The sequence below is a fragment of the Hemitrygon akajei genome, chromosome 2 (assembly GCF_048418815.1).
Source record: "Hemitrygon akajei chromosome 2, sHemAka1.3, whole genome shotgun sequence".
NCBI lineage: Eukaryota > Metazoa > Chordata > Chondrichthyes > Myliobatiformes > Dasyatidae > Hemitrygon > Hemitrygon akajei.
The window spans coordinates 212,578,856-212,604,279 of NC_133125.1; the positions used below are offsets into that span (position 1 = coordinate 212,578,856).

Consider the following 25,424-nt stretch of genomic DNA (forward strand, 5'->3'; position numbering starts at 1 on the left):
CACCCGGATTGGACGAGATATACCCAAGGCTACTGTGGGAAGCAACGGAGGAGATTGCTGAGCCTCTGACAATGATCTTCGCAACATCAATGGAGACGGGAGAGATTCCGGAGGATTGGAGGCTTGCAGATGTTGTTCCCTTATTCAAGAAAGGGAGTAGTCAAAGCCCAGGAAATAGCCCAGGGATTTATAGACCGTGGAGTCTTCAGTGGTTGGTAAGTTGATGGAGAAGATCCTGAGAGGCATGATTTATGAACATTTGGAGAGGCATAATATGATTAGGAATAGTCAGAAGTGGCAGATGGAGTCCAACCCAGATAAGTGTGAGGTGGTTCATTTTGGTAGGTCAAATATAATGGCAGAATTTCGTATTAATGGTAAGGCTTTTGACAATGTGGAGGATCAGCGTGTTTTTGGTGTGCAAGTCCATAAGTCACACAAAGCTGCTGCGTAGGTTGACTCTGTGGTTAAGAAACCTTCATCAACCGTGGGATGAATTTAAGAGTCAAGAGGTAATGTTACAGCTATGTAGGACACTGGTCAGACCCCACTTAGAGTACTGTGCTCAGTTCTGGTCACCTCACTACATGAAGGATGTGCAAACCATATAGAGGGTGCAGAGGTGATTTACAAGGATGTTAACTGTATTGGGGAGCATGCACTGTAAGAATAGGATGAGTGAACTCGGCCTTTTCTCCTAGGAGCGATGGAGTATGAGAGGTGACCTGATAGCGGTGTATAAGATGATGAGAGGCATTGATTGTGTGGATAGTCAGAGGCTTTTTCCCAGGGCTGAAATAGCTAACGTGAGAGGGCATAGTTTTAAGGTGCTTGGCAGTAGGTACAGAGGAGATAGCAGGGTTAATTTTTTTTAATGCAGAGGGTGGTGAGGGCGTGGAATGGACTGTCGGCGATGGTAGTGTTTGTGGATACGACAGGTTCTTTTAAGAGACTCCTGAATAAGTACATGGAGCTGAGAAAAATAGAGGGCTATGTGTAACCCCAGGTAATTTCTGAAGTAAGTACATGTTCGACACAGCATTGTGGGCTGAAAAACCTGTATCGTGCTGTAGGGTTTCTATGTAGGTAAATGGATAGTAGGGATACGCAGGGCTATCATCCCTGTGCAGGTCGATGGGAGCAGGCAACTTAAATATTTATAGCAAGCACTAGATGGGCCAAAGGACCTGCTTCTGTGCTGTACTTCTCTATAAGTCTATAATGTAGAGGAGCACATTTGTAGAGAGATTGCAGACTGCTGCAAGAAACAAATTATTGTGATAGTGGGTGATTTTAGCTTTCCTCATACTGACTGGGACTCCCATACTGTAACACAGCTGGAAAAAGTTTGTCAAATGTGCTCAAGAAAGTTTGCTTAATCATTACGTGGAAGTCCAAATGAGAGAGTGTGTGATACCTGATCTGCTATTAGGGAATGAGACAGGGCAGGTGACAGAAGTTTCTGTAGGAGAACACTTTGCATCTAGTGATCATAATGCCATTGGTCTCAAAGTAATAATGGAAGACAGTTCTGGTCCTTGGGTTGATATTCCAAATTGGAGAAAGGCCAGTGTTGATAGATAGATAGATAGATAGATAGATAGATAGATACTTTATTCATCCCCATGGGGAAATTCAACATTTTTTCCAATGTCCCATACACTTGTTGTAGCAAAACTAATTACATACAATACTTAACTCAATAAAAATATGATATGCATCTAAATCACTATTCAAAAAGCATTAATAATAGCTTTTAAAAAGTTCTTAAGTCCTGGCGGTTGAATTGTAAAGCCTAATGGCATTGGGGAGTATTGTCCTCTTCATCCTGTCTGAGGAGCATTGCATCGATAGATAGATAGATAGATAGATAGATAGATAGATAGATAGATAGATAGATAGATAGATAGATAGATACTTTATTCATCCCCATGGGGAAATTCAACTTTTTTTCCAATGTCCCATACACTTGTTGTAGCAAAACTAATTACATACAATACTTAACTAAGTAAAAAATATGATATGCATCTAAATCACTATCTCAAAAAGCATTAATAATAGCTTTTAAAAAGTTCTTAAGTCCTGGCGGTAGAATTGTAAAGCCTAATGGCATTGGGGAGTATTGACCTCTTCATCCTGTCTGAGGAGCATTGTATCGATAGTAACCTGTCGCTGAAACTGCTTCTCTGTCTCTGGATGGTGCTATGTAGAGGATGTTCAGAGTTTTCCATAATTGACCGTAGCCTACTCAGCGCCCTTCGCTCAGCTACCGATGTTAAACTCTCCAGTACTTTGCCCACGACAGAGCCCGCCTTCCTTACCAGCTTATTAAGACGTGAGGCATCCCTCTTCTTAATGCTGCCTCCCCAACACGCCACCACAAAGAAGAGGGCGCTCTCCACAACTGACCTATAGAACATCTTCAGCATCTCACTACAGACATTGAATGACGCCAACCTTCTAAGGAAGTACAGTCGACTCTGTGCCTTCCTGCACAAGGCATCTGTGTTGGCAGTCCAGTCTAGCTTCTCGTCTAACTGTACTCCCAGATACTTGTAGGTCTTAACCTGCTCCACACATTCTCCATTAATGATCACTGGCTCCATATGAGGCCTAGATCTCCTAAAGTCCACCACCATCTCCTTGGTCTTGGTGATATTGAGACGCAGGTAGTTTGAGTTGCACCATATCACAAAGTCCTGTATCAGTTTCCTATACTCCTCCTCCTGTCCATTCCTGACACACCCCACTATGGCCGTGTCATCAGCGAACTTCTGCACATGGCAGGACTCCGAGTTATATTGGTATCAAAAAGTATCAAAAAGGATCTGGCAAGTGTGGATAGTGACAACTTGTTTTCTGGCAATGGTGTACTTGTTAAGAGAGAGGCATTCAAAAGGGAAGCTTTGAGAGCACAGAGATTGCATGTCCCTGTCAGAATAAGAAGCAGGGATAACAGGTTTAAAGAACACTGAGTTTCAGAGATATTAAACTAGTTAAGAAAAAAGAGGTACATAACAGGTATAGGCAGGCAGGAACAAATGAGGTACTCGAGGAGTGAAAGAAATGCAAGAAGAAAATCAGGAGGGCTGAAAGAAGACATGTGGAAGATCAGAGTGGTATCCATGTATGGAGCTGACAGAAATGTGGGAGATCTTAAATGGATTTTTGCATCAGTATTTACTCGAGAGAGAGAGACAGAATCTAATGTTAAAGTGAAAATGTCTAAGCCTAAAGGTTTGCCTTGGCTTAATGACACCACCAGAGCGTTGAGGAGGGAGAGCAAAAAAATCCAAACGAAAGTGGAAGTGTGATAAGCTTCAAATTTCTTTGGAGATTTTGAGAAACAATCTTCACAAATATCAGGAAACAGTTAAAGCTGCAAGAGCAAAATACTTTTCTGACCTGATTTCTAACAACTCTCATAATCCCAAGGTTTTACTCAGTGCCATACGTTCTGTCATTTGTCCCGCCCCTAGCTTAAATGTGTCCCCCTGCTAAGTGAGAAGAATTTTTTAAATTCTTCCTTAGCAAAGTTGAGAACATCAGAATGAACATTCCCCGCCCCCCCCCCCCCCCACCCATGACCTAGCTGTCTCACTGGTCTGTTCATCTAAACTGGACTGTTTCCAACCCATCACGCTTCCCTTTCTTACAAAGGTTGTGTCCACCATGAAACCTGCAACCTGCCCCCTTGACATTGTCCCCTCTGCCCTCCTGAAGGACATCTTTGACATAGCCGGTCCCAGCATCCTCTCTATTATCAACAGCTCTGGCCACTGGTACCGTTCCAACCTGCTTCAAGCGTGTCGTGGTCCAGCCCCCCTGAAAAAACCCAACTTAGACCCTACCTTACCTAGTAACTACAGACCTATTTCTAAACTTCCATTCCTGTCAAAGGTTCTTGAAAAGGTTATTCTCAGTCAATTGCTGCCCTACCTACACCAAAACAACATCTTGGAAAGATCTCACTCAGGTTTTAAGGCTTATCATATCAGAGTCTGCCCTGCTGAAAGTGTACAGTGACCTGCTCCTCACTATCGACTCAGGTGACTCTGCCATTCTAATTCTTCTTGACCTCAGCGCAGCGTTCGATACTGTGGATCATGCCATTTTAATAGACCGTCTCCAGGACGGGGTTGGTGTTGATGGCACTGCCTTGAACTGGTTTACATCCTACCTCAAAAATAGAAGCTTCTCCGTCAACATAAGCAAATTTTCTTCTCCCCAGCTAGTCTCTCCTGTGGGGTCCCTCAAAGTTCCATCCTAGGTCCCACTCTTTTCTCTATATATATGCTTCCCCTTGGCCAAATCATTCAAAAATGTGACATTTTTTTCCATTGTTATGCTGATGACACATAGCTTCATCTCCCACTAAAACCAAACGACCAGTCAAATCTAGTCAGCCTCATGAACTGCCCGGAAGAGGGACCATAATACTCCTATCCTGGCCTCCCTCCACTGGCTGACAGTACAGTTCAGAATTGATTTTAAGGTTCTCCTGTTTGCTAAAAAAGCCCTAAATGGGTTGCCCCCCCCCCCTTATATCACAGACCTTCTAACCCCTTATTCTACTTACAGGTCCGTCAGGTCGGCTGACTTGGGGCTCCTGGCTGTCCCACGATCTAAACTTAAGCTCGGGGTGACCGCACCTTTGCTATTGTAGTCCCTAGACTGTGGAACAGCATTCCCCTCCCTATCAGATCTGCCCCCTCCATCGACTCTCTTAAATCCAGGCTCAAAACTTACTTTAATTCACCAGCGTTTGAACCCTCCTGATGTGGCTGATTTTTGGCTTGTGCCTCGGCCCTTGTGTTGTTTCTTTTGTGCCTTTCAGCTGTTTGCCTTGTCAGTTATGTCTGTGTTTCTCGTATTTGTGATTTTAGCTATTCTGCTCTGATCTGTACAGCACTTTGGTCAACGTGGGTTGTTTTTAAATGTGCTATATAAATAAATTTGACTTGGCTTGACTTGACTATCGATGTGAGGCTGTGCAGTAACGAGGTAATGGACCCTATAAAGATTATGGAGGATGAGGTGTTGCTGTCTTGAAGCAAATTAGGGTGGATAAATCACAGGTCCTGGCAAGATGTTCTCTCAGACCCTGTGGGAGGCTAATGCAGAAGTTGCAGGGGCCCCAGCAGAGATATTTTAAACATCTTTGGCCACGGGTGAGGTGCCACAGGATTGGAGGATAGCTAATGTTCTGCTGTTGAAGAATAAGCCAGGAAATCATAGGCATCTGAGCCTGACATCAGTACTGGGAAAGTTTTTGGGAAGTATTCTAAAGGACCAGATATAAAAGTATTTGGATAGACTGTGACTGATGAGGGATAGCCAACACGGCTTCGTGTGTGATAAGTTTGTCTAAACAATCTTATAGAATTTTTGGAGAATGCTGAAGGCTGATTTATACTTTTGCATCAAATAAACGCTGTAAGTATGGCATAACTGCGTAACCTACGCTGTACCCTATGACCTGCCCGACGCCATAGCCTGACGCACACCTCTCCAAAAAGGTAACTGCACATTGCGACGACACAGACAGCAACAAGTGTGACTGGTCCGCTGGGTAGCATCACATATCCTCCTGTCTATAGGCATACTCTGCGTTCACTGATGCGAAATAAATGGTTGGAGATGATGAATAAAATTGTCAAATCTACCTGCCAACATCTGAAGATATTTGAAATGCATTTCCTTGTCCATGTCTCTCAGTGGCCAGACAAGCACAGAAAATTCACCCTCCTTCTGCCTCAATCCGTTCAATGGTTGTACATACCATCTCCTCCAATGTCTTCTCTCTTTTCTGCTTTGCAGTAATTTCAACAAAACCCTTGTTCAACATTTATTAGCTCCAACTCCAACATGATGCGCTCAGTTTCAGTCACCATTGTTTGAAGTACACAAAGAAACTCAACACAGTGGCATAGAAACCCCACTGCCAACTAGTGTTTTAGCGGTAAATTGCAGAACGACACAGACACACCAACACACAGGTATAAATGCTCACAACGGCACAGGCCACTTACGAAGGCTACGGCGTAGGCTACTACGCAGAAGTATAAATCAGCCTGGAGAATGTTGATGAAGGCAAGGCAGTGGATGTTGTCTACATGCACCTTAGCAAGGCCTTTGAGAACATCCTGTATGGTAGTTTGGTCAAGAACGTTCAGTTGCTTGGCTTTCAAGATGGCAAGAGACCCTGATTTTCTTCAGAAGTCAGAGAGCAGTGTAGATGGCTGCCTCACTGACTGGAGGCCTGTGACTAGTGGTCTGACTTGGGATCGGTGCTGGGTACATTGTTGTTTGTCAGCCATATCAACAAACTGGATGATAATGTGTTAAACTGCATCATCAGATTTAGGGATGGCACAGAGTCGAATGTACTTCCTAAGAAGGTTGGTGTCATTCAATGTCTGTAGTGAGATGCTGAAGATGTTCTATAGGTCAGTTGTGGAGAGCGCCCTCTTCTTTGTGGTGGCGTGTTGGGGAGGAAGCATTAAGAAGAGGGACGCCTCACGTCTTAATAAGCTGGTAAGGAAGGCGGGCTCTGTCGTGGGCAAAGTACTGGAGAGTTTAACATCGGTAGCTGAGCGAAGGGCGCTGAGTAGGCTACAGTCAATTATGGATAACTCTGAACATCCTCTACATAGCACCATCCAGAGACAGAGAAGCAGTTTCAGCGACAGGTTACTATCGATGCAATGCTCCTCAGACAGGATGAAGAGGTCAATACTCCCCAATGCCATTAGGCTGTACAATTCTACCGCCAGGACTTAAGAACTTTTTAAAAGCTATTATTAATGCTTTTTGAGACGGTGATTTAGATGCATATCATATTTTTTTTACTGAGTTAAGTATTGTATGTAATTAGTTTTGCTACAACAAGTGTATGGGACATTGGAAAAAAAGTTGAATTTCCCCATGGGGATGAATAAAGTATCTATCTATCTATCTATCTATCATGATTGGGGGTTAGTGCACAGTGATGAAGATGAACAGAGCTTACAGCAGATCTGGAAGACCTGGAAAAATGGGATGAAAAATGGCAGATGCAGTTTAATACAGACAAGTGTGAGGTGTTGCACTTCAGTAGAACCAACCAGGGTTGGTCTTACACGGTGAGTGGTAGGGAACAGGAGTATGGTAGAACAGAGGGATCTGGGAATACAGTCCATAATTCTTTGGAAGTGGTGTTTCAAGTAGATAGGGTCATAAGGAAAACTTTTTGGCATATTGGCCTTCATACATCAACGTATTGAGTATTCGAGTGGAATGTTAGCTTGAAATTGAATCAGATGTTTTGCAGCCTAAGTTGAAGCATTATGTCCGGTTTTGATCACCTACCTAGATTGAAAGAATGCAGAGAAAATGTATAAGGAAGTTACTGAAAACTGAGCCCCGTGCTATGGGACAAGACTGAATTGCTTTGAACTTTATTCACTGGAATGTAGATGACTGAGGGGAGATTTTACAGAGGTAAACAAAATTAAGAGGGGTTTTCCCACACTGATCATGGAATTCTGCTCTGATTGTATCAGCCCTGGGCCAATTTATAGAGGTTTCAAGTAGGAATGGGGATGATTATTTTTCTGGATTTTTTTTTCAATTGGCCCACACCTGCGACATCAACAGAACTTCTGTCTTGGGCATAGCAATGTCAATAGTTCACAGGTAGGTCAATGCAGCAGATGCCAATGCTTTGGGAAATGTTTGGTAATGCTAATGATTTGGAAATGTTCCAAGTTGTATCCACTTAATTTTCACCTGAGTATCAAAGGATTGAAAATATCTGTGTTGATGTCCAACCTAAATGGACAAGTTGTGGATTCAATTGGCTTTTAATGGTGTGCCAGGTTTAAAAGATGCACAAACAGCAAAATTGTCACTAACAGTCAACTTTGTTTAAATATAAGGGACAGTCTTCAATAGGCATAAGATTTTGGCAAAGACATTATGGAGACAAACTATTCTTTGGTAGTTAGTTTTTCAGGAGAAATTAGATCACCTTTCCCCTTCACCGATCAGACATCATAATTTACAAACCTGATATTGTAATAATTGCCGTATGTTCTATTTTCAAATGTTCGCTCCTGATGATGCACTTCAGTTTGCCTGACGATTGCCTCGTTACTCCAACACTGCTCTCAACATTTACAAGACCCGAGTCTCTGTGGTACTTTGTCTCAGCTTCTGTTAATGCATTTCCATCCCCACCGATCCACAGGATCTCTGGCTCAGGATACCATCCACTGGATTTACACACAAACTGGACTCCCACTCCATGGTATCCCGTCAACTGAATCCAAGGTTCACTCCCTGAACCTGTAGTTAATGACAGATGGAGAAATAATAGTCATTAGGAAAAATGAAACATGAATCCATAAAGCATGTATTAAAACTGCTTGCAATCACGTTTATTGATTTCTAGCCTTTACTAGTTCATCAACTTGAGACGTTAACTGTTTTTCTCTCCACAGATGCTACCTGATGAAACACGTTAAATATTTGGAAGTTGAATTCAGACAGGATGTTTCAGGAATATAAAGAAAGCCAGAAAGAACACAAGCAAGGAATAAGGACGGTAAAAAGTGGACATGAAATGCCATTGGCAATTATGATTAAAGAAAATACCAAGGCATTTTTTATGTATATTAAAAGCAAAAGGGTAATAAAAGTTGTTTGTTTACGATTAGATTATGGAAGATAGTGAAATAAATCTGGAAAATACTTCTATGTCAGGACTTTTTGAAAATAAAGAAGAGGGTGGTTTTGCATCTTTCAAAGAGTAATGAAGTGGAAATGTTCTGGAATAAGGGGAAGCAAGCCAGTGCAGGCACCCAGGATAAGATCCCCGGGTGGGCTGATGAAAGGGAGGGATTTGAGAGTCTGGCCAGCATGCTGGCAGACTGCAGAAAACCAGTGGACTGGTCTGAGCAGTTAGAGACCCGTGGAGCGAAGCTGGACCATCATGTGGTCTCCCTCCTGAAGGAATCAGGGTTCCCCAAAGCCAAGGGGAGTCCAAGGGGTGCCTTCTGGTTGTTTGCGTCCCTGCTGAGACGCCAGGTTAGAATTACTGATCACCTGCAGCACTTGTGTGGTCAGAAGGACAGGGAAATTGAAGACCTCAGTCAGCGTTGTTGTACGCTGAAGGAAGCAGCACAGGCTGCCCAGGCCCGAGCCAATGACCTTGAAGATAGGGGAACTGAACTTGCCTGTCGCCTCATAAAACTTCAGCAGGCCAGGGCAGCCTGTCGGTCTGGCTAGCAGCCGGACCCATTAAAGATTCGAGCCTTAGTCCAGCGTGGCGACAAGCTGGACGCATGGCTGGGGGATGGGGACATCTGGCTGGATAGTGACGATGAGGGGGTGCCCGAGGAACCAAGGTCCCACAATCACCCTTCCCCCTTCTCACCCGAGCTCCAACATGCCCGACCCGTCACCACGCGGTCCCAGGTTCACCGCAGGGAGGAAGGGGACGAGGGGGAGACGGCCGGACCTTCCCCTAGTCACTCCGAGACCACGGAGACCCGGGACTTCTCCCCCAAGGAGCTGACCCATTTGGCGGATAGGCGAGCACCTCGCGGCCTGGCTGCTCCGGCTGTGGGGGGGGGGGGGGGGGCCCAACCTCAGCCTCTCCTATCATGAGACAACCGCCCTGGGAAGCCTCTCTGACCAGCAGAGCATAAACAATGCGCTGCGGGCGCCACAAGCTGAAATCCGCGACGGCAAAACCCTGTGGGATCGGGTAGTGTGGTGAACTACATATACCTGTGTGGACTGCTCCTGTGGCTCCTCCCACAAACCCCTGTATAAAGTCGAATGAGGCCTGAGCCCGGCCCTCATTCTCCAGGATGTAGTGTTGTTCATTCTTGCAGTCAATAAAAGCCGATATCTCACTTCTTACGTCTCAGAGTGAGTTATTGATGGTGCATCAGGTAGTGACCGCGGTACAAGCTCGCTATCCCACACTTCTGGAGTGGGATCTACACGGGCGCCCGCAATGGGGTACGGTCAGTGAGGGCACCCGGGTTATCAGGGAATGGGCACTGGTCAACGGCATCTATCAAGGTTCCTGCGACCGTAACTTCCTTGAAAACACACGAGTGACCGGTGCCCTAGTGGGATACTTGGTCACTACCGCACGCTCCGATCTGAAGTTGGTAATCCTGCCCCTCATGGCACCAGCTAGCGGTAGGACCGTACGGGATGCCATCACCCTCCTGGAGGGATTAGAATATATGCAGAGGGGGGCACCTGCGCAGGTCCGGAAGACCGAGACAAGGGCCCTAGACACTATCCCTCTCAGATATACACGGAGGCAGCTGTACACGGACCTGCTGCGTGCAGGGGTGGATCGTAACAATATAGATGGCATCCCCACACCCCAACCTATATGCCCTGTGGAAGGAGCATTGCAGGGGGAAGACTACTTACAAAAAGACCACCCACACCGAGCCACCCTCCGCGCATTCCCTGCCCGAAACTGTCTCGAAGGCCCTCGAAGCAGAACTCAGACAGCTCGTCAGGCAGGAAATGTCCCACCTCCACCAGCAAAGTGCCTCACCCCCGGCGTGGCAGCCCTCTTCCCCCCTCCCATAGGATGAAGGCCAGGGCCCCCGGCGCATTTGCTCTCTCGCCCTTTCCTGCCCGGGGGACCTGAGGCCACATATACCCGTCACAGTACATTGGGGAAAGGGAAACACAGAGGAGGATGGCGTTTGTCGACACAGGCGCCCAGCACACGATTATCCCAGGCAATCCTGCCTTATGGAGGGGTACGGACATGCAGATAGAGGGACTGGGGGGCTCCCTGTTACCAGCTAGGGAGGTCACCCTTCGCCTAGCCATAGGCAACCATTCCCCCAGACGTGTACAAGTCCTTATTGCCTCCTCCCCGGAATGTATCCTCGGGATCAATGTTTTAAAGGGACAATCACTTGAAACAAACAGGGGCAAGTTCACCTTCGGCATCGCGCGAGCCACTATTGTCGGGGCAGCTAAGTGGGAGCCAATTGTTATTCCCCCCCCTCCCCCAAGATCATCTGTAACAGTCAGTACAGAGTGCCGGGGGGGGGGGGGGCGCCAAGAAATTGCAGACTCCATTCAAGCCCTGTTATTGGAGGGAATTATTAGAACCGCTGCCTCGCCTTTCAATAGCCCCATTTGGCCCGTCCGTAAGAGGAACGGCTCCTGGCGGATGACCGTTGATTATGGGCAATTGAACAAGGCTGCAACCCCCCCTCGCCGCCGCTGTACCTGACATTGTCACCCTTATTGAAGACATAGCAGGCCGTCCCCATAAACCCTGGTACGCTATTGTCGATTTAGCGAATGCATTTTTCTCGATTCCCCTGCACTCAGCGATAGCCAAGACCAGTTTGCCTTACTTGGGATAGCAGACAATACACATTTAATCGCCTGCCCCAAGGCTATATTCATAGCCCCACTATCTGCCATGGCCTTGTCTCCCGCGATTTACACAACATCCAATTCCCACCGGAGATTTCGATTGCCCATTATATAGACGATATCCTTCTCCAAGGTCCTTCTGAGACCATTGTGTCAAAGGCCCTTCACATGCTAATCGAATCCCTCAGGGGACGGGGCTGGGCCATTAATATGGAAAAGATACAGGGCCCCAGCCAGGGTGTCATTTTCCTCGGAGTACAATGGAACTCCGGGCACAGAAGCATACCCAATGCCGCCAAAAATAAAATTTTAAATTTTGCCGTCCCCTCGAATAAAACTGACACACAGAGATTCGTGGGGCTCCTGGGCTATTGGCGGCAGCAGATTCCCCACTTGACCATGCTTCTCCGGCCGCTCTATTTTCCATCACAACAGCGGATTAGTGATAATATCTCCTCCTTGCTGATGATTAACACTGGTGCACCTCAGGGGTGTGCTTAGCACACTGCGCTACCCTCTATACCCATGACTGCATAGCTGAAATACCAACTATAGATTTGCTGATGATACAACTGTCATTGTAGAATCTCAGAAGATGACCGGGCGTACAGGAGCGAGATACGCCAACTAGTGGAGTGTTGTCTCAGCAACAACCTTGTACTCAACGTCAGTAAGACGAAGGAGCTGATTGCAGACTTCGGGAAGGGTAAGACAAACAAACACATACCGATCCTCAGAGGGATCAGAACTGTAGAGAGTGGGGGACGTCACGTGATGACGTAGGATCGAGACGCTGGAACCCAGCCCTCCCGTAAAAAATCAATAAATTAATACTTAAATGAAGAAGAACTAGCCAATACTTTCAAAAGGTTACTTATAAATTACTTTGGATTGTTTCAAGCTATGCCTCATAGACAGAGGACGAAGAAAAATACTACCGCGAAGACAGCTGAAGTTCGAAAAGAATCAAGGCCTACTTCTACCGAAGAACCGCGGACTCAGGTACAATACGCTACTGGCGAAATGGAACAGGAAACTGCAGCAACATCGGCCATTTCGAAAGGAAAAGATCAACGAGAACTGCGCAAGCTTACAGGAGTGAGCATGCGCGAACGACAACTGCAAAAACTACAAATCCCAATAGCGACTTCAACTGAAAGTGACAGCGACTCTGAGAGAGAATCAGACTCTCTGGAACAACCAGGTAAAGATGGAGATGAGAAGTCCATTGAAAATATATACAAGATTTTGAGGCAAATAATGCATAAATTGAATGCATTAAAAGTAATTAAAAGTAACCAAAAAGTAATGAAAGAAAAAATGATGAGTATGAAGGCTATGTTTGATAATATGACAAAGAAACAAGAAAAAATGGAAAAGAAAATTACAGATTTGGAAATGAAAATGGAAGACATGGATGGAAGAATGAAGGAAATGGAAGTAGATAATATTGCCTGGACATCAGAAAGAAAACAACTCGTGGAAAAAATGGATAAACTTGAAAATTTTAATAGACGCAACAATATTAAAATTGTTGGACTTAAAGAAGGCATCGAAGGAGAAGACCCAATAAAATTTTTTCAAAAATGGATTCCTGAAAAATTGGAAATGGGGGAAGAATTTTCAATTGAGATTGAAAGGGCACACAGAGCTTTAAGACCAAGATCTCAAGATGAACAAAATCCGCGATCAATTTTGATAAGATGTTTAAGATACCAGGATAAAGAAAAGATTTTGAGGGCGGCCGCCCAAGGTGCCAAAAGAAGAAAGGGTCCATTGATGATAGCAGAGAAACCAGTTCTTTTTTATCCTGATATAAGTTATAATCTTTTGAAGAGAAAGAAAGAATTTAATTCAGCAAAAAAAATTTTATGGGAAAAAGGTTATAAATTTTTAATGCGCCACCCAGCAACACTGATAGTTTTTTTGGAAGAGGGGAAAAAATTTTTTTCCGATTATCGAGATGCGGAGGTGTTCGCACAAAAACTTCCATCTACTTGCTAATTCAACGTAGAGACTTATAAATGTAATGGTTAAAGACGAAGATAGAGACAGCGAATGGAATTGATGGAAATTTAAGGACGATTCAAGGGAGAAAAGTAAAATTTTAGAAATGTTAATTGAGAAGAATGTGTTTTTTTTTCTTTCCTTTTCTTATATATACACTTTTTACGTTGCGGGGGGGATGGGGAGCTTTGAATCGGTTACTACGGGATTCACGTGTGTAATCATGGCGATTGCCATGACCCGTACAACAGAGGGGGGTAATGTTGTGTTTTTTTTCTTTCACAACATTAGTAGGGGGGTTTTTTGTTTTTTTCCTTATACTCTATTTTTCTTTTACTTTTTTGCCTGGATGATTGGTGGGGACACACATAGCAACATGGAGACTTCTAAAAGGATTTCCCAAGATACCATGAAAGTTGAAAGATTAGGTATTATTATAGATTGGAGTAACATAATTAAAAATAATGACTAACTTATTGAATTTTTTAAGTTTTAATGTAAATGGGCTTAATGGACCAGTAAAAAGAAAAAGAATTTTAACATATATTAAAAAAATGAAAATAGACATAGCTTTCTTACAAGAAACTCATTTAACGGACATAGAACATCAGAAATTAAAAAGAGACTGGGTCGGAAATGTTATTGCAGCTTCATTTAATTCAAAGGCGAGAGGAGTTGCAATATTGGTTAATAAAAACTTACCAATTAAAATACAAAATGTATTAATTGATTCGGCAGGAAGATATTTAATTATACATTGTCAAATTTTTTCAGAACTATGGACACTTATGAATATTTATGCACCAAATGAAAACGATGTAAAATTTATACAGGAGGTTTTTCTGAATTTGGCTAATGCACATGATAAAATATTAATAGGTGGAGATTTTAATTTTTGTCTAGATCCAGTTTTAGATAGATCAATAAAGGCTACTACAAAATCAAAAGTAGTAAAATTAACTCTATCATTGATGAAAGATTTAAATTTGATTGATATATGGAGAAGAATCAATCCAAAAGAAAGAGATTATTCATTTTATTCAAATAGACATAAAACATATTCAAGGATAGATTTTTTCTTATTATCAACGAATATTCAAGATAGAGTGAAAAATGTGGAATATAAAGCAAGAATATTGTCTGATCACTCTCCTTTAATAATGACAATGATTATGATAGATAAAGAGGAATCAATTTATAGATGGAGATTTAATTCAATTTTACTAAAACGACAGGATTTTTGTGATTTTATGAAAAAACAGATTCAGTTCTTTTTAGATACAAATTTACATTCAGTTGATGATAAATTCATACTGTGGGAAACAATGAAGGCATATTTGAGAGGTCAGATAATAAGTTATACTTCTAAAATTAAGAAGGAATATATGATAGAAATAGATCAATTGGAAAAAGAGATTATAAAATTAGAAAAAGAATCTCAAAGAAATATGACAGAAGAAAAACGAAGACAACTTATCAATAAGAAGTTAAAATACAATACACTCCAGACATATCGAACAGAAAAAGCAATTATGAGAACTAAACAGAGATATTATGAACTAGGTGAAAGATCACATAAGGTCCTTGCATGGCAATTAAAAACAGATCAGGTTTCCAAAACAATAAATGCAATTCGAACAAAAGTGAATGAGGTTACTTATAAGCCTCTAGAAATTAATGAGGCTTTTAAGAACTTTTATTCTGAGTTGTATAAATCAGAATCAAAAAACGATGATGCTAAGATAGAAAGATTTTTAGCACAAATAACTCTTCCAAAATTAGATATGGAAGAACAGAAGGGATTAGGTATGCCTTTTACAGTGAAGGAAGTTGAAGAAGCTCTAGGATCACTTCAAAGTAATAAATCCCCAGGAGAAGATGGTTTTCCGCCTGAATTTTATAAAAAGTTTAAAGATTTATTAATTTCTCCTTTTATGGAGTTAATACATCAAGCGGAAAGAACACATAGACTTCCAGAATCTTTTTCAACAGCTGTTTTAATAGTGTTGCCAAAAAAAGATAGAGATCTTTTAAAACCAGCATCATATAGACCTATTTCTTTATTAAATACTGATTATAAAATAATAGCAAAAGTCTTATCTAATAGATTATCTAAATGTTTACCAAAATTAGTGCATATGGATCAAACAGGATTTATCAAAAATAGACAATCGGCAGATAATGTAACCCGATTAATTAGTATAATCCATTTAGCGCAAAAGAGGGAGGAAATGAGTGTGGCAGTTGCTTTAGATGCAGAAAAAGCGTTTGATAGATTGGAATGGGATTTTTTATTCAAGGTATTGGAAAAATATGGATTAGGAACACCATTTATAAGATGGATTAATGCCTTGAATACTAATCCCAAAGCTAAAGTAGTGACGAATGGTCAAATTTCGACACCATTTCAGTTAACAAGATCAACTAGGCAAGGTTGTCCATTATCACCTGCTTTGTTTGTGTTGGCAATAGAGCCATTAGCTGAATTAATTAGAATGGATCCAGATATTAAGGGTTTTAGAGTTAATCAGGAAGAATATAAGATTAATTTATTTGCTGATGATGTTCTACTTTATTTAACAGATCCATTACACTCATTGGGTAAATTATCTTATAGACTAGAAGAATATGGGAAAATATCAGGTTATAAAGTAAATTGGGATAAAAGCGAAATTTTACCTCTTACTAATGGAGACTATAGTCAATGTCGATTAATAACTCAATTTAGATGGCCGGCAAATGGTATAAAATATTTAGGTATAAGAATTGATAATGACATAAAAAACTTATATAAATTAAACTATTTACCACTTTTAAAAAAAATTCAGGAGGATCTTGATAAATGGATGGCATTACCAATAACATTAGTAGGTAGAGTAAATACTATAAAAATGAATATATTCCCTAGACTACAATATTTATTTCAATCATTACCAATACAATTACCCCAGAAGTTTTTTCAAGAGATAAATAAATATGTGAGGAAGTTTCTTTGGAAAGGTAAGATGTCAAGAGTATCGTTGGAAAAATTGACATGGAAATTTGATCTAGGAGGGTTACAACTTCCAAATTTTAAGAACTATTATAAAGCAAATCAACTTAGATTTATTGCATCTTTTTTTGAGAAAGATAAACCGGCATGGATTAGAATAGAACTGGATAAAATAGGAGAAAACGTACCAGAAGATTTTATATATAAATGGGAATCTAAATGGATACGGGAAAAGAAAGAGTCTCCTATATTAAAACATTTGATTGATTTATGGAATAAGATAAATGTTGATGAGGAGACAAAAAAATCTTTATTAGCAAAGAGATCTTTAATTCAAAATAGACTTATTCCTTTTACAATGGACAATCAACTTTTATGTAATTGGTTTCAACAAGGGATTAAATATATAGGAGATTGTTTTGAAGGAGGTATATTAATGTCATTTGATCAACTAAAGAATAAATATAAAATATCAAATAACACTTTATTTTGTTACTTTCAATTAAGGGCTTATATAAGAGAAAAACTAGGTCAAACAATGTTATTGCCGAAATCTAAAGAAATAGAAATTTTAATTCAAAAAGGAAATATTAAAAAATTTATATCTTGTATGTATAATTTGATTCAAAACCAGGCAACTAAACAAGGAGTCCATAAGTCAAGACAAAAATGGGAAAGTGATTTGAATATTAAAATTGAAGAAACAAATTGGTCAAGACTGTGTCTTGACAGTATGACAAATACAATAAATGTTCGGTTAAGATTAGTGCAATATAATTTTTTACATCAATTATATATTACACCACAAAAAATAAATAAATTAAATCCAAGTTTATCTGATCAGTGTTTCCGATGTAACCAAGAAACTGGTACATTTTTACATTCTACATGGTCTTGCTCTAAAATTCAACCTTTTTGGACAAATTTAAGACTTTTATTGGAACAAATTACGGGAATAAAACTTCCTCATAATCCAATATTACTTTTACTAGGTGATATTGAAGGGACAAAACCAAAACTCAAACTTAATAAATATCAGAAAGAATTTATAAAAATTGCGCTGGCTGTAGCCAAAAAGGCTATTGCAATTACTTGGAAATCAGATACATATTTAAGTATAGATTGTTGGAAAAAAGAAATCTATGGCTGTATTCCATTAGAAAAAATTACTTATAACTTAAGAGATAAATATGAAACATTTTTGAAAATCTGGGGCCCTTATTTACAAAAGACAGGATTAAATATATAGGTGCTCTGAAGAGAAAATTAATGGCTACTTGGGGAAAGAAATAAATACATATACTAAAGTTATTAAGAACTCCATGGAGCATGTGGAGACCTTCCAACAACCAGGCACTCTTTCTTTCTTTTTTTTTCTTTCTTTCTTAATTTTTTTTTTATATATAGGGTAGTTAGGGGGGAGGGATTAAGGGGAGGGGGGAAGGGTCACATATCTTTTTTTCTTCACTTGTAATCATTTAAAAATTTAATTAAATAAAATTTAAAAAAAAAAAAAAAGAACTGTAGAGAGTGAGCAGTTTCAGGTTCCTGGGTGTCAAGATATCTGAGGATCTAACCTGGTCCCAACATATCGATGCAGTTATAAAGAAGGCAAGACAGTGACTATACGTCATTAGGAGTTTGAAGAGATTTGGTATGTCAACAAAACTTCTATAGTTGTACAGTGGAGAGCATTCTGACAGGCTGCATCACTGTCTGGTATGGGGGGTGGGGGGTTACTGATAGGACTGAAAGAAGCTGCAGAGGGTTGTAAATTTAGTCAGCTCCATCTTGGGTACTAGCCTACATCTACCCAGGACATCTTCAAGGAGCGACGTCTGAAAAAGGCAGTGTCCATTTTAACGACCTCCAACACCAAGGGCATGCCCTTTTCTCACTGTTACCATCAGGCAGGAGGTACAGAAACCTGAAGGCACACACTCAGCGATTCAGGAACAGCTTCTTCCCCTCTGCCATCCGATTCCTAAATGAACATTGAACCCGTTAACACGAGCTCACTTTTTTAATACATATTATTTCTGTTTCTTGCATGATCTTTTCATCTAGTCAATATACGTATATTGTAATGGATGGATTTATTTATTATTTTTTCCTCTTTTTCTACTTTATGTATTGCATTGAACTGCTGCTGCTAAATTTACAAATGTCACGACACATGCCGATGATAATAAACCTGATTCTGATTCGGATCTATCCGAAGTTCGAAGTTCAAAGTAAATTTTATTATCAGAGTAAATATATAAGCCCCGAGATTCATTTTGCTTCGGACATACTCAGCAAACCTGCAGAATTGTAACTGTAACAGGATCAATGAAAGATCCAGTAGAGTGCAGAAGACAGCAAACTGTGCAAATGCAAAAATATATAAATAGCAATAAACAATGAGAACATGAACTAACAAAACAATCTTTAAGGAGAGATCATTGGTTGTGGGAACATTTCAGTGGATGGGCAAGTGAGTGTAGTTATCCCTTTTTGTTCCAGAGTCTGATGGTTGAGGGCTGACAATTGTTCTTAAACCTGGTGGTGTGGGCCCTGAGCCTCTTGTACCTTCTACCTGATGGCAGCAGTGAGAAAAGAGCATGGCCTGGGCGGTGAGGCTCTGATGATCGATGCTGGTGTTATACAAAGGTGTTTCATGCTCAGTGTTTGGGAGGGTTTTACACAGTTACACTTGCTTGCTGGGTCTAGGACAGGTCCTCAACAATAGTAACACCCAGGAATTTGATGTTGCTAACCCTCTCACCTCTGATCCACCAATGAGGACTGGCTCATGGACTTCTGTTTTCCCTCTTCTGAAGTCTATAATGTTGACATTGAGTGAGAAGTTGTTGTTGTGGCTCCACTCAGCCAAATTTTCAATTTCCCTCCCACATGCTGATTCATCATCACCAGTAACTGAGAGAGGCAAGAGAGGGAATTTCTGGGGTTTTCTGGGATTCCTGGCATTTTGGCAAAACTCTTAGCTCTGTCTTGCCCACAGAAGACAGAGGATAATGGTGGAATGCTGGCCAGAAATGAAGTCCTGGAGGATTGGAGACAGCGAACGTTGTTCCATATTTCAAGAAGGAAATAATCTAGGAATGACAGCCCATGGATTTTACATCAGTGATGGAGAAGCGATTGGAGAGTATTCTTTGGGACTGGATTTGCTCACATTTGGATGGCTTTGTGTGGAGTACATGTTATGTATTGCAAATGTGACTGAGGTTTTTGAGGAGGTGAAGAAGGTGATTTATAACAATGGAGAAGTGGATGTTGACTGTATGGGTTTAGTAAGGAAACTGAATGGCCTCTCATGGTGGGTTGATCCCTGTGATTAAGATTGAGGTGAATGAGGAGGGTGAGCACCGGCTGCCTGTCTTTTAATCACTCGCTGCCAGAGAGGGAAAGTTCACTTTTTTGTGTGGGAGGAGGGAGTTGGAGATTGATGTGCTTGTTCTGTGTTTGTTCACTTTTTTGTGAGGGGAGGAGGGATTGGGGGTTTGAGGATCATGCTGCCTTTCTTTTCTTTCATGGTTTCATGGGTAAGATGTGTATGAAATGCCTGCCTTCATCGCTAGGAGCATACAGTACAGGAGTCAGGAAGTCATGATGCAGCTCTATAAAACTTAATAAGATCTGTGCTTGATTCTGGCTGTGTGGCTTATGGATCAGCTTCATCTTCAACTTTGAAATGTTTGGATGTGATACAAGCACAGGTGTGGTAAGGTCGTCCCCTGTTTCAGCTTTACTGGTTGAAATGAGACAATTACCCTTACAGTGTGTAGGTTGAAGTTGTTGCTAACATACTGGATTAATGTGAGGGGGCAGAGGGATAATCACACTGTTAAAAGTGTGCTGGAAGACTGTTGGGAACATCACTAGAAGAGTGATTTTAGTTTTGGGTGGCTGGGTTCTTGTCACGCTAGGAATAGGTTTTCTGTATTACACAATATGTCCCACTGTAGCTTTCTCAGTAACCCCAACTTCAATTTTCCAATGGCTTTATTAGGTTGCAACATCCTGTTATGCCTGAGAGTCTGTTGATTCATCAATATGTTAAGGAAAATTATTGTGATATGTTCACCATTTTTACTGATGGATCAAAATATAATTTAACAGGGAATGCTGGTATGGCTCTTTCTGTGCCTGCATCACAGGTAACAATAAAGAAACATCTCACTAACCATTTATCAGTACATACAACACAATCAGTTGCCATCATTTTGGGCTGAGAGTGGGTGGAGGACATTTGTCCTTGCAAAGTTATAATTTGTTCAGATTCTTTTTCTTATAACAGCAGTAGGTCAGATTTACCGCTGGAAGCTCTTCAAACTTTATTTCATATTCAAAGCATTGGTCTACATGTCTTCTGCTTATGGGTCCCTGCGCATAGAGGTGTTGAGGGGAATGAGCGGGTTGATTGTTTGGCCAACAAAGCTGTTAAAAGTTCACCTGTGGATATCGACCTTCCACTTAGCAAATCAGAAGTTAAGGAGTTGGTGGGGTTAAGAATTAGGGGATTATGGCAAGACATGGGATGGGCATAAGTTATTAATACAGAATACACCAAACTGTTGGATTGATGGGAGAAGGGGGTAAAACAAGAAGGGAAGGAATTATATCAAATTGACTTAGAATTGGACATACTATGCTTAATTCTTCCTTGTTGGAAAACATCACTCTGGGATGTGTAGATTTTATCACTATGAAACAGTTGAACATGTTCTTTTACAATGTGAAGCATATAAGGTTGAAAGAAAGCAAATGCAGGCTGCACTACGAGCTTCATGGGTTGATAATTTACATTTAAAAACTTTACTAAGTTATGGAGTTGAATTGAACTTAATTCACAATATTGCCTTTCATTATTTACAAACAATAGGGCTCTTTGGGGTAATTTAGTTCTCATTTAATAAAGAACTAGTAGGGGTTTTATTTCCCAACTCTCTACACCACACTCCAGTCCAGTTGGTGGTGGGAATGCACCTTTAGTTGGACTGACAACCGCCATGAAAGTCAGAAGAAGAAGTAGAAGAAGGTCTATAAAACTTTGTCTAGGCAGTACTTGGAATTTGATGTGCAATTCTGCCTGCCCTATTACAGGAAGGATATGGTGTCTTTGGAGAGGATGTGGAAGAGGTGTACCAGGATGCAGTCTGGATTAGAAGGTATTAACTACAAGGAGAAGAGAGCGATATTCCAAGGACGCGGCCTAGAAGACTAGCACCACTTCAGGGTGGCGGATTTTCATGGCTCTGGAGGCGGGCGGACTCGAAGTTGGTATCGTGGGAGATGGAAGATCGAAAGCAGCGTTCTGGCTGCTGGCTGTGTGTGCCCAGAGACCCGAGTCCTTTGGGCACAGAGTTCAAAAAAAGCAACGCAACAGACTTTTAACACCATAAATCGGCGAGTTGCTTTGTAATATCTCCCCACTCACTGTGAAACAGGGACACCTCTTTTTTCCCTTATTAGGGAGAGGGAGAGCCTGTGGTGTGTCGAATACCAGGTGAGTGAGTAGTCTTCGGGGTACTGCCAGTCTGTGTCTTTATTGACACTTTGCTACACACTTGAGTGCTCGGTGGGGTTGCCGAAGCTTTTTTGCTGGTGGGGGAGGGGGGATGGTCGTTGCTTTCCTGCTGCTTATGCGTGGGAGGGGGAGCTGGGGGGGCTTTGGGGTTCTAAAATTCAACTGTCATTCGTTCTTTGGGGCACTGTTCTGTTTTTTGTGGATGTTTGTGAAGGAAATGAATTTCATGATGTATATTGTATACATTTCTTTGACATTAAATGTACCTATTGCCAGGATTAGAAGGTATGAACTATAACGAGAGGTTAGACAAACTTGGATTGCTTTCTTTGGAGTATCATTGGCAGGAGGGATGCCTGGCAGAGGTTTAAAAAGTTATGAGAGGCATAGATAAGGAAGGCAGTTAGAATCTTGTCCTCTCTACAGAAGCATCAAATAGTGAGAGGAAAAAGTTTACAGGGATATGCAGGACATTTCTTTTTAAACAGAGAGCAGCATGTGACTGAAACAGGCTGCTAGGTAGAGTGTCAGAAGCAGTTATAACAGTGGCATCCAAGAGACTTTCAGACAGACATATGAATGTGCAGGGAATGAAGGGATGTAGCCCATGTACAGGTGGAAGGGATTAGCTTAACTGGGCATAGATATTTAGAGTAAAAAGAACTCATTCCTAGTCTGTACTGTTCCATGATTTCAAAAGCATTGACGTACAGAGCAATCTTATGGTGCAAGTTCACCGCACCCTGCAAGTGGCAACACAGGTAAATAGAGTGATAAAGGTGGCTTACAGCACCGTTGCCTTCACCTGTTGGGACATCGAGCAGAAAAGCCGGGAAGTCATGTTGCAGCTGCACAAAACTTTAGTTAGGCCACAACTGGAAAATTCTGTGTGCCACATTACGGAAGGTATGTGGGGGCAGTGGAGGAGAGAGGGCAGAAATGGTTTAACAGAATGTTCTCTTAAGCCTGGTTTATGCGTCTGCATGGACCCCACACTGTAGCCTACGCAAGGTGCCGACTCCGTTGTGAGCATTTATACCTGTGTGTTGGTGTGTCTGTGTCGCTCTGCAATTCACCGTCAAAACGCTAGTTGGCGGTGGGGTTTCTATGCCACTGTGTTGAGTTTCTTTGTGTACTTCAAACAATGGCGACTGAAACCGAGCGTATCGTGTTGGTTGCTAGTAAATGTTGAACAGGGTAACTTTTATTGAAATTACTGCAATGCAGAAAAGTCCAAACTGATGTTTGTGGAAATTTGTTTCCACGAATTTGATGTCATTTGGCAGTCTTTATAGCGTGGTGATGATGAGTCATATAAATGTACATATTTTCAGACTTCTTCAATTAACCTCTCCTCGATTTGGTCCATTTGCCAACTCGCGTTCTTCTTTCCTCTCTCTCAATTCGAAAATGGCGTTGAAGAAGAGACAGGAAATGCGATGCTACCAAGCCGACCAATCACAGTTGTTGTAGTCTGTGTCGCCGCGATTCATAGTTACATTTTGGAGAAGAGCGCGTCAAGCTAGGCGTAGGGTACGGCATAGGGAACGTGGCTATGCCATACCTATGGTGAAGATTCGACACAGAAGCATAAACCAGGCTTAAGAGTCTCAACTGCAGCAAAAAATGGACAAATAGGTTGTTTTTTCTGGAGTGTTGGAGGCCAATGGGCATCCCGATTGAAGTGCAGTATTTTAAATATGACAGGTATACATAGGCTAGCTAGTCAGAGCTTTCTCCTCCCAGGTGGAAATCTCAAGTACTAGAGGACATGGGATGAGGGTGAAGGAAGAAATTGTCTGGAATGTGTCACAAGGTAACTGAGAGGAGTGGGTACAAACAAAATGTCTAAAATATATTCAGACAGGAGAAAGAACAAGCAGGGAATGGGGAATATGAATCACATGCAATTACATGGGATTGGTTGTATTAGGCATTTTGGTTGCTGCTGATATTGTTGGCCAAAGAGCCTGTTCTGTGCTGTACTGTTCTGTTATCTGATGGAAACCTCTGTACCTGCCCTGTGAAGCCAGTTGGGACATTAGTTGAACAGACAAGTTCAATCACTGTTTTCTAAACTGCAAGGGAAAAAGTAACTAAACTATCTGATCTCTCATGCTGTGATAACTCTCACAGTTATTAATCTGGTAAGCCTACCAAACATTTGGACAGACTACACTGAGTATCTCTTATTTCAGATAACAAGAACAAAACTCTGCACAGCATTCTCAGCACAGCCTCACCCAAAACGTCGACTGTACTTTTCCCCATAGATGCTGCCTGGCCTGCTCTCCTCCAGCACTTTGTGTATTGTTTGGACTTCCAGTATCTGCAGATTTTCTCTTGTTTGTGATTTGGTCCTCTTATCTCAGAGTCTTGTTTTACTGCCAAATATTCTCATTTTCCAGGGACCATGGCCCAACCTGATCAATCTTTCCTCAGAAGACAAGCCCATCATCTCAACAATCAACCAAATTCCCTGAGCTCCCTCCTCAGTGAGTATCTCTAGTCAGCCTGTTCACAGACTGTGCCGTAATCCTTCCTGGACACACTGAACAAATTCCACCTCATCTAATCCTCTTGCATGAAGCAGGTGCCAATCAACGTTAAGCAAATTAAAGTTTCCATGACAACAACCCTGTTATATTTGCACCTTTTAAAAATTTGCCTCCCGATCTGTTCCCCAGAGTCTTTGTTGCTTTTTGAGGGTCTATAGAATGCTCCAAATAGAGGGATTGCTCCCTTCCTGTTTCAAACCTCCCCCCTCACTGACTCAGTAGTAATCCCTCTATGACACTCTCCCTCTCTGCAGCTGTGATACTATCCCTAACTAGCAATGCCACTCCCCCACCTCGTTTACCACCCCCCGCCCCTTTTGAAATATCTAAACACTGGAACATCCAGCAACCATTCTTGCCCTGGTGACAGCCAAGTCTCTGTCTCTGTGATGGCCACACCATTGTAGTTCCATGTACTCACCCATGCTCGAAGCTCATCAGCCTTGTTACTTCTTAGCGGTTTGAACGGGGCGCGACTGTGCAAGCGCGTGGAGGTCAGCCAGTGAGAATGGTGAGAAGTGTTTAAAAACGAGACAGATTTATACAGCGCGCGTCAGAGTAGAGAGAGACAGAGTAGGAAGGCTTTGGCTCAACGGGGTTTTAGTGATAAAGGGTCGAGGCGAGGTAGGTTATCTGTAGAATACAGACAGGAAGTATGTGAGTGAGGCCGGTTTTCTGTGCTCGGTGTCAGGTGTGTGAGGTCTTGGAGTCTCCCAGCCTCCCGGATGGCCATATCTGCACCAGGTGTGTCGAGCTGCAGCTCCTAAGGGACCACGTTAGGGAACTGGAGATGCAGCTCGATGACCTTCGTCTGGTCAGGGAGAGTGAGGAGGTGATAGAGAGGACCTATAGGCAGGTAGTCATCCTGGGGCCTGGGGAGACAGATAAGTGGGTAACAGTCAGGAGAGGGAAGGGCAAG

The 25,424-nt window shown here is 41.9% G+C and overlaps 1 protein-coding gene across 3 annotated transcripts in view; it reads right to left on the reverse strand.

Moving 5' to 3' along the window:
* LOC140720542 (butyrophilin subfamily 3 member A3-like) overlaps positions 1–25,424 on the reverse strand; it is a 388,295-nt gene that overhangs the window by 335,607 nt on the left and 27,264 nt on the right. For all 3 annotated transcript variants that reach the window (XM_073035384.1, XM_073035390.1, XM_073035394.1), the window contains one exon: positions 8,050–8,328. In XM_073035384.1, the coding sequence (XP_072891485.1) occupies positions 8,050–8,328 (279 nt within the window). The remainder of the gene's footprint in view (positions 1–8,049; positions 8,329–25,424) is intronic.